At 36.0% G+C, this 10581-nt stretch overlaps 1 protein-coding gene across 2 annotated transcripts in view; it reads left to right on the top strand.

Moving 5' to 3' along the window:
• The window catches only part of LOC107679283 (sodium-coupled neutral amino acid transporter 3-like), a 15895-nt gene extending 5608 nt beyond the window's left edge, over positions 1-10287 (top strand). For both annotated transcript variants that reach the window (XM_016474814.1, XM_016474806.1), the window contains exons 2-16: positions 3003-3137; positions 4038-4122; positions 4385-4500; positions 6826-6899; positions 6991-7083; positions 7236-7317; positions 7732-7814; positions 8129-8187; positions 8279-8407; positions 8516-8595; positions 8691-8791; positions 8952-9067; positions 9171-9315; positions 9399-9502; positions 9583-10287. In XM_016474814.1, coding sequence (XP_016330300.1) covers positions 3073-3137; positions 4038-4122; positions 4385-4500; positions 6826-6899; positions 6991-7083; positions 7236-7317; positions 7732-7814; positions 8129-8187; positions 8279-8407; positions 8516-8595; positions 8691-8791; positions 8952-9067; positions 9171-9315; positions 9399-9502; positions 9583-9684 — 1434 coding nt within the window. In that variant the 5' untranslated portion in view covers positions 3003-3072 and the 3' untranslated portion in view covers positions 9685-10287. The remainder of the gene's footprint in view (positions 1-3002; positions 3138-4037; positions 4123-4384; positions 4501-6825; positions 6900-6990; positions 7084-7235; positions 7318-7731; positions 7815-8128; positions 8188-8278; positions 8408-8515; positions 8596-8690; positions 8792-8951; positions 9068-9170; positions 9316-9398; positions 9503-9582) is intronic.
• The last annotated feature ends 294 nt before the right edge of the window (positions 10288-10581 follow it).

Raw genomic sequence — 10581 nt, forward strand, 5'->3', positions numbered from 1 at the left:
ATGCAGCACTAAGATCAAGTAAAACTAGCAATGAGATGCAGCCTTGGTCTGACGCAAGAAGCAAGTCATTTGTAATTTAACAAGTGCAGTTTCTGTGCTATGGTGGGGCCTGAAACCTGACTGAAATTCATAGAGATAATTTTTTTGCAGGAAGGAGCCCAATTGAGCAGACACATCTTTTTCTAAAATGTTAGACATAAAAGGAAGATTTGAAATTGGTCTGTAATTTGCCAATTCACTAGGATCTAGTTGTGGTTTCTTAATAAGAGGCTTAATAACCGCCAGCTTGAATGGTTTTGGGACGGGTTATTTGTGAATCTGTCTTTGGTGGCTGGAACAATAGTTCTGCCTGGACGTTCTGTCAATAGTTCTGTTAGTAACATCATCACTTTGAGGTACGAGATCAATTCCATGCGATATAATTAAATCTAGCGTATGATTAAAACGATGAGTGGGCCCGGTGACGTTTTGCTTGACTCCAAAAGAGTTTATTAGGTCAGTAAACGCAAGTCCTAATGCATCATTTGTATTATCAACGTGAATGTTAAAATCTCCGACAATTAGCGCTTTATCAACAGTAACCAATAGGTCTGAGAGGAAATCTGCAAATTCTTTTAGGAAATCTGTATACGGCCCTGGTGGTCTATACACAGTAGCCAGAGCAAGAGATACGATACATTTCTTTTGCATATCTGACAGTGTAACATTAAGCAGAAGTATTTAAAATGAGTTAAACCTGTATCCTGTCTTCTGAGTAACATTGAGAATATCACTATATATTGTAACACCGCCACCACGACCAGTCTGACGGGGCTCATGCTTATAACAGTAGCTTGGTGGAGTAGACTCATTTAGACCAATATAATCATTTGGTTTTAGCCAGGTTTCAGTCAAGCAGAGTACATCAAAACTATTATCTGTGATCATTTCATTTACAATAACTGCTTTGGGTGAGAGTGATCTAATGTTTAGGAGCCCAAACTTTAAAAATGGTTTTTGTTCATTTATTTTACATTTTTCTGGTTTATCTGTTGTTCATTTTGGCAGTGAGTTGATGGTTTTTCAAGACTGAGTAACTTTTGCATTAACCTCTTTTCCATAGACATATTTTACATTATAACCAAACAGCTACAGACATTCGGTGATGGAACGCTGTTAAAGTACACTTCACTTTAACTGTATATCTCTTGTTTCGCTTTTACTTTAAACAAGCACATAATAGATTGTACAGAGTATGATGGTGGTCTTAAATGTAATGTTTTGAATGGGCCATTAATTAATTTATGGCTCTAAAGCTAAATAATTATTTTGCTAGTAGCTTGACCACTAAACACTGAAGTTCTGTGCTTGACATGCTTTTGGCAAGACTTAAAGTAGTCAGAGAATTCTGCATCAAAACCCAAATAAAGAACTGAACGAATACAGACATTTTCCCTAATAAGGCTACTGCCCGTATCCTGAATGACAGATTAAGACTTAAGTATTTCCTGACCTACAAGAACTGGCACATTTTTAACAATGTTTCACTGTCATGCTGAGAGTGCAAGCTTAAGAAAAGTTGCATCAGCCATGCTATTTGTACTAAAATACACACACATATATTATGTAAAAAACTTCTTTTGGATGTGATTAATCATGATTAATCATTTGACAGCACTAGCATTTATGTATAATCATAACATACAGCTCACACTATGGTGTGTCCATCATCGCAAGCTTCATGCTTAATTACCCTTGTGAAAGAGAAGAGCACTTAAATTGTATTCAGTGTGCACTTTAATGTACTTCAAATTGTTAAAATAGTATATATATATATTTTAAATGTACTCGAGTGTATTTCGTGACTGTTTCCTAAGTACACTTTTTAAAAAGTGCACTTTGTCAAATTAAAAGTTTTACTTTAAATTGTAAATAATTGTTTTAATGATCTTTTGCAATGCTTTAAAAAATACACTTATTTTGGTGTGTTGACTAGCACACTGAAGCACATGTGAAGTACTTGATTACAATTTTAATTTGTTAATTAGTTAATATATTATAAATGTACTACACCGAAACGTAAAATACTTTCCCCTATCCAAGTTTAATATGAGAGACATTCATAGGCCAGCAATTCACAGGTTGAGTTTCACAGCTCTGCGACACTATGAAAACATTGCTCTGTTTGTTTAAGTCAAAGAGGCTTGTAATACTTGGAGAAAGCTGTTAGCATAGGGCCATGCTAACCAGTAAAACCTTGACCTCCTGGTTGAGCATCCCGACCAGCTAACGCAGCTACAATAGCTTAAACAAAAGCAAGACTTTGGAGGCAGAGATATAATTCACCTGACCAATGGCAATCATGTACAGGAAACCTGTGTGAAAACAGTCAGCTGAATTTGCAATAGCATGACACTCTTCTTATTTCTGCCATATCTTTATATTTATACACATCTGACCTTTAATAAAACACTCTGGGAAGATCTGAATATATATTTCGTTTTTAGGTTACTACTCTAGTAGAGTTAACCTGCATGTAATTGCACCTCCCACATATTAAAATTATAGTGTATTTTTACTTGGTTTACTGTACAATAATCATGCTTTAAAAACACTAGAGCTTCAGAATACTGGCCACCACTAACCAACCAGCCTGAATATGATGATGAAGGGGGGAAATATGCACACAGATGCTCACAGCTGTTTTATATCAAGGCTAATCTTTCCATTAGATGTTTTTTAGCATGCAGTAATCTTTTTACCATTACTTTTTCCCTGCCTTCTCCTCATCCTTGATATTTATTTGAAGGTTATGCTCCTGTTGCACATTAGTAAGAGAAATGTAGCAAGTGATTGTCACCGATCTCACTGCTCAAGTAGATTTGAGCATGTATCTGCAATTTATTTTCCAGATTTTAGACATTTTCACTTTGGACTTTTTTCAACAAAGCATTCACGTTTTACAATCATTTAATTTGTCAGTAAAATGATCATTTATCCCAGAACCTTTTTCTGTGTTTCAGATTGTGTTTACAGAGCTTAACCTTACAGACAGTGTTCTTTGGAGGATTGTTAAGTGTTGTACAGTCTAAAATGGAACTACAGAAAACGTCAAACGGTCACCATGATCTCAGCCCTAACAGAATTCCAGAGAATGGGTACGTTTCCACACCAACACAAGAAATTAACTCACAAATTCACAAATTTTACATGACATCTTATCATTTAGTTTGTAACCTTTGCTACTTTAAGCAAAGCTTGGTTTGAAAGTATGTTGGATATTCAACTTCGAAATTCAACTAACTCAGGTGTTAATGGACTATCATTAAATCAAACCTCAGGTAAATTTTCACTCGCATTTATGTTTGGCCAATAATGTTATCTCATATGATTGTTACATATGATTGTTTTTTAGTATTATTCATATACTATTATATTTTTTATTAATATTTTAAATTAGCTTTTAATTTTAGATTTTCGGTTTCATTTTAATTTTAGCGTAATTTTATGTGCTGTAGTCATTTTTATTAGTTTTTTAAATAAAAGATGATTTAAATATATAGTTTTAATTTCTGTTTTAGTTTTATATCAGTTAATTTTAGTACTTAAACTTATTATACATATTTTCATGTAATATTTTATTTTATTTCAGCTTTATAAACAATTAACTATTTTTTTTTTATATAATATTTTTTTTAATGATAAAAACACGGAGCCATATTGACTGTTGTAAAAACACTTGTATTTGTTGCAGCTGTTTAGTTTGCCCCCTGGTTAACCGCTAGGTCATTTGAGTTTGAGACCCCTGTTTTTAAGGCATTTATTAATACAACATTCACAAACCTGTTGCATTAATGCAATTACAAATAAGTCTTATATATTAAGGGTCCTCACCTGCTAAATGGTCAAAAAGTGATTCAGTAGCTAATATGTAATTTCCTGCATTTTCTCAAAACATTTCCTATACAAGACAGATGAAACAGAACTCAAAACAGGGCAATTCAAACGTCATTGTTACTTTACATAAAAAAACTATATTCCTTTTCCTTGTATTACAGATTTGATGCCCTTGAAAACATGACAGAGGGGGATAACTTCCTCCCCAATAAAAGCAATGGAAAGATAGAGACTCAGTTTACAGATGTGAGTATCCAAATTTCAGAGTTGACTTCACAAACACTTACTGTATACGGCTGGGTGAAACTAATTAGAATGATGTAAAACACTCACAAATATAGACACTTCATATTACATTTAAGTATAATGTATAACAGTAGGAATAACTTCTAACTACTCCTTGCTTGTGGAGTTAATACACAGAAAAAGTGTATTTAAGCTAAAAGAACCTATTCAGATAAATAGATATACAATTCATGACTAATACCCCATTCATCTTTTATTCCAGTTCGAGGGAAAGACTTCTTTCAGAATGTCTATTTTCAACCTCAGTAATGCCATTATGGGCAGTGGAATTCTGGGACTGGCTTACGCCATGGCCAACACCGGAATCATCCTTTTTGTGTAAGTCAAACTACACTTCCAATTATTCATTCGCATTTGTGTTGATTTGTGCTATAAAAATAAAGGTTATTGAAGGTGTAATAATAAAAATTAGTTATAGTGTTTCTTTTATGTCATCAGCAAATAAGTACAGTGTGTAAATACTATTTGAGTTGAAGAGCCATTTCTGGTATGTGCCCATAGTTACAAATGTAAACAAAACATTTCAGGTTCTAAGTGGAATAATGTCTCTTTTTGGCATTTGGCTGCGTTTTATTCATTAACTTCAGTTAGTATGCAGGGAATGCATGTGCTCTGTATGCGTGTCTGGGTTTGGCCTGACCAAGCTTTAAAGGGATACTCCACCCCAAAATGAAAATTTTGTCATTAATCACTTACCTCCATGTCGTTCCAAACCCCTAAAAGCTTTGTTGGTCTTCAGAACATAATTTAAGATATTTTGGATGAAAACCGGGAGGCTTGTGACTGTCCCATTGACTGACAAGTAAATGACACTGTCAAGGCCCAAAGTATGAAAGACATCATCAGAATAGTCCATCTGCTATCAGTGCTTCAATCGTAACGTTATGAAGCGACGAGAATACTTTTTGTACGTGAAGAAAACAAAAAAAAAAAACGACTTTATTCAACAATTCGTCGTCTCTGTGTCTCTCCGCATCACCGTAGCGCCATTTTGGAGAATAACCACTGACCGCAAGCAACGTACGCTATTCTGTGTCAGCCACGCCACAAGGATACATTTTCTAAGTGTATTTACGCTGTGATTTGAATGAAAACAGCACATCCGTGTGGCGCAGCTGACACAGAATACCGTACGTTGCTTGCGGTCAATATCTTAAATTGTGTTCCGAAGACGAACTAAGCTTTTAGGGGTTTGGAACGACATGGGGGTAAGTGATTAATGACAAAATTTTCATTTTGGGGTGGAGTATCCCTTTAAGGCTTCTTTGTGTCCATCTACATTTAACTGTATAGGCATATCCAGCCATACTCCAGTGTGCCTCTGTCACGTACACGTGCCAGTCACAACCAGCCTTACAAATGCTAAGTCAATACAACCTCAAATATTTGCATGCTTTTTCTTGGCTGAGGTATCATGTAACTTAGAGGCCGCTGTGAGGACAAATCGGGCAAACCCAGTGCTAAAAATTAATTCTTTCAATTTCACTGCCTCCATACCACGTACCATGTTCCTTACAAATCGAGTGCTAGGATGAATTATCAAGTTCTGACATCAGACATAGTATAAAACAACAACTAAATAGAACTATGCTCCTTGATAGAAGAAATGCATTTGCTAATCCTTGAGAATGACAGGGTTTTATTTGTGTAGGGAGCTTAAACGTAACTGTGCATCTATGATGTGACACCTGCACATGCACAGCTCACAGATCAGACCTGAGAGGGTTATTAATAGCCTGCTGTCTGTCTGTATATTTGTCTGTCTGTCTAGCTCAACTAGGCTTTTTAAGCAGCTTGTTGTACAAGAGAGAGCGAGAGAGAAGAAAAAAAAAGAAAAAAGTTTGCTAGTATAGTTTCAATCTCAACAGCTAAAAATAAAACACAACGAAACTTCTTGCCAATCAAAACTTTCAGTAATATGCAAATAGATACTAGGGGGAAGTGTTAACTCATAGAACACGTAATGGATGGTTATTTTGTATACCTTTACTACTGAGACTTTTTGTGTGTGTGTGTGACAGTGTTGTTGTAAGTTGTACTCCAAAGAAATACACTCTCAGCTTGTCTAATGTGTCATTAATGAGATTAGAGGTTAGATTTGTGTCTGCTCTGTCATCTCCTTGTCGACTGGTGATAATATCCCTGATCAAACTGCAGTTTGTGCCGCTTAATCGTGATTATATTAGCACCTCTGAAAGACAAATGACTGGCTAATGAGTCTGACAATCTGTAAAACTAAAAGAGCAAGATTAAAATACTATTTTAAAGTCACCCGAAAATGTAAATTCTATCAACATTTACTCACCCTCATGTTGTTTCAAACATGACTTTCTTCTGGGGAACATAAAAAATATATTTTTAAAATGTCTCCGTGTTTTGTTTTTTTCTCTATACAACAAAAGACAGTGGGATCCAGTGTTGTTTTGAACCCCTTTAACTTTCTTTGTATGGTCAACAACTTTATTCAAAAACATATCCTTTGTCCTCCACTGAAGACAGAAAGACATACAGGTTTGGAACAACATGAGGCTGATTAAATTAAGATGAATTTTTTTTGGTGAATTATCCTTGCATTCCACATGGGAATTTGCTTTTTGCTGTTGTCGTTTATCTAGTTTCATTATTTCTGTAAACTGTTTGCAGAATCCTGTTGATATCCATCACTGTTCTCTCTGCCTACTCCATCCATCTGCTTCTGAAGACTGCAGGAGTGGTTGGTGAGAACAATCCTGATAGCATCACACGCTATGTTAAAAATGCACCTTGACTTTCTTCTGAACTTTCTATTATGTTTGTCTGTATGTTTAGGCATCCGTGCATATGAACAGCTCGGGTACCGTGCATTTGGTCCACCTGGGAAAATCTTAGCAGCATGCATTATAACACTGCACAACATTGGAGGTAAAATTAAACGTTTTACTGTATAAATTTCAGTAGTTACTCACAATGTCAAAAAGACATCACAGCTGATAAATCAAATTCAGGGATAACTACTTAAAGCAATATGAGCACTGAATACAGATGCACTAATGTTTCTTCATTTGATCCAACAGCAATGTCCAGTTACCTGTTCATTGTGAAGATAGAGTTACCTCATATTATTCAGGGTCTTATGGAACTGCCGGATAACTCAACGTGAGTACCAGAACATAGTACTGATGCGCTGAATATAGTGGGGTTCAAAATTTTAAAAGTTTTAAGATTCTGAAAAAGATGAAACCAATAAACATGATGTAAAATGAATGAGAACTATTGCACTATAGATTATGTACTATTTTAACGTCACTAATCAAATAAGCAAATTTGTGGCACTGAGCATGTGAAATCCTTTTGTATCAAAGGTTAGTTGTTTGCTTCCATTGAAGCACAATGTGGATCCCTCTTGAATTCTAAATAGACTCAGACTTTGAACCTCACTGTATTTCATTTTCATTTCATTAATAACTCTCTGTGTATGGCTAGAGAAGTGTCCATTCTGACTGCTCTTCATAATCATATCACTCCTTCTGACATGATATGTTGTGTGAAACATTTACTTCTCTTTGTCAGTGACTGGTTTGTTGATGGGAGGTGTCTCATCATTATCGTTAGTGTCACCGTCATTCTTCCCCTGGCGCTTATGAAACGACTTGGTAGGTTACTGCCTCCTTTCCTTTCATTCTTTCATTTTGTTTTCCCCCTCTGTCATTTCTCATTCCATTATATTTCATAATAATCACAATCAAACATTTACACATCTGCACTAAAGATCTATGTTGAGTGTCACAAACGACGCTTTTAAAATCAATTTCGCGTAAGGGCGAAAAAGTTCCGGTGTGGTGTAGTGAAAGCCTTATTAAAGCAATACATTGTATCAGTATCTACCAGTTGAGCTTGAAAAATGATTAAAATTGGTATGGCATGAATAGGTACATGCATTTATCATGTATTTATGCATTTATTTTAGGGTATCTGGGCTACACCAGTGGTTTCTCTCTCAGCTGCATGGTCTTCTTCCTCATATCTGTAAGTCCACTCTCCATCCACCTACATACAGTATTAATAATGACTGTTATGTAGTGGTGACAAATAAAAGCATCTCTCCATTGTTTCTTAGGTTATCTACAAGAAGTTTGTCATAGAGTGTTCTTTAGAACACAGCTATAATGAAACTGGTGTCACTGAAAGCATATACAACTCTACCGATGACACGTGTGAAGCCAAATTTATAACCATCAACCCACAGGTTAGAGATATAAACTGCAAATCAGAAAATTATTATCATGTGTCCTTTTTGCTTAAGTGCAGTGAATTAATCAGTTAACTTCATGTTTTTTTTTTTTATTCATCATAGACTGCTTTTACCATTCCCATTATGGCATTTGCTTTTGTGTGTCACCCTGAAGTGTTGCCCATTTACACAGAACTCAAAAAGTAAGAGTGGAATTGCACTTTTGTTCATTCACATTGGCTTTAAAAATCCTTTTTTATGCATTGATATTGTTGTTTTTTTTGTCTCCTCATTTCAGTCCAAACAAGAAACGCATGCAAAATGTTGCTAATATCTCTATTTTGGCCATGTTTGTCATGTATCTGCTGACTGCCATCTTTGGCTACCTCACCTTCTATGGTAAGCGAAACTTCACAAACAAACAAAAATACCTACACCTAGTCCAAGAACTATGGCATTTACAAAGTACCATGGTAAATAATAATCAAAGTACCAACATTTCAAGGTTTGTTATATTTGAAAATGTTTTAACAATCGCTATGTGTCTACATACGTGTAGGAAAGGTGGATTCAGAGCTTCTGAAGATGTACAGTAAAAAAGACACCCTGATGCTGTGTGTTCGGCTGGCTGTGCTGATAGCAGTGACGCTGACCGTTCCAGTGGTCCTCTTCCCGGTACTTTCATTTTCCTGGTTTTCCTGGCTCATTAGTTATTGCTTGCATATAATTCCTCATAATCGTGCTGGTTGAGTGTTGACAGTGCCTTGTTTTTCTCCAGATTCGTCGTGCCGTCTTGCAGCTTCTTTTCCCTGATAAGCCTTTCCACTGGATGCGTCACATCTCCATCGCTGTGTGCGTCCTCTTCTTTGTCAACCTGCTCGTCATCTTCGTGCCCAACATTCGTGACATCTTCGGCTTCATCGGTCAGATCTGCCACGTAGAGGATTTTAATGGTCACATTACTATAATTCAAATGCGGAATTGACCTGAGTGATTTTTGTTTTAGGTGCCACATCTGCTCCCAGCCTCATTTTCATTCTTCCGGGAATATTCTACATTTGCATCGTCCCTGAAGCACAGGAGCCGTTGAAATCTCGGCCAAAAATCCAGGTGAGAATCAGACAGAATGTAAGTTCACTCTTACAGATCTATGGCTTCTTTTTTTTCTCACGTTCTTTTATGTTTTCCAGGCGATTGTGTTTGTGACACTGGGTTTCATCTTCATGATTATGAGCATTATGTTCATCATAATAGAGTGGGTCAACGGAAAGAAGACGTCGGGTGGCCACTGAAAGAGCTACAACTGGATTACAACACTTAAAAGACCAAAATCTAATACAGAACCCAAACTCCTGAACCTGAAACCTCTGAAACAGGTTCAGTTTCATTTACTTTGATAGATATCAATTAATATAACTCCTTAATTTCAGTATGTCCAAAATAAAGTGGCTAGTTACCTAAATTCAAGATGAATGCAAAAAAGAGAGGTAACATATTGTCTTGACACATTAGGGTAATGATGCTCTAAGAACATTTTGAAAATATTTTATAAACAGGGGTGCACATATGTGGTACGCAGGTGTGCATGTGCGACCAAAATAAAATTTGCGCTGTGTAAATAAGTTCAGACCTCCCATTTGCATACCGACATGGTTGACAGCTGTTCTAATATACAAACTGCAATACTGTTTGAGATTTCTATTCGAACTGAAAGCATAAATCGAGGCTATCCACTGCCGTTTTCAAAGCACAATGCAAAACTGTGACATTTCCTTCACTAACGCTCTTCATGCGGCAGCGCATTTAGCCTACTTGCCGGCAACACGCTAAAATAAAAGCTTGTTGATTTTAAGTTTGAAAATGTGTGTATATAAGTAGATATTAGCATTTTATTATCACTATTATTATTTTTTTATAGTTATATTTAATGGGTCACACTGTGTGCAGTGTGAGGACCAAACCAAACCTCCAGGTGCTCTTTTGAGAACCAGGCTGAAAAGCTTATGTGCACCCTTGTTTATAAATGTATTTGTAATAAAAGACCATTTTTCTTGCAAACGTATTGCTGTTATGACTGGCAGATGGAGCTTCCTAAACTACACAAAACTGGTGGAAAAACTGTGAAACTGAGATGAAAATTCACTCATCTATATTGCCAAAGTTGTAAACATGCAGTTTGAAGTCTACCT

The sequence above is a fragment of the Sinocyclocheilus anshuiensis genome, unplaced genomic scaffold, assembly GCF_001515605.1.
Source record: "Sinocyclocheilus anshuiensis isolate Anshui unplaced genomic scaffold, SAMN03320099.WGS_v1.1 scaffold13, whole genome shotgun sequence".
Classification (NCBI taxonomy): domain Eukaryota; kingdom Metazoa; phylum Chordata; class Actinopteri; order Cypriniformes; family Cyprinidae; genus Sinocyclocheilus; species Sinocyclocheilus anshuiensis.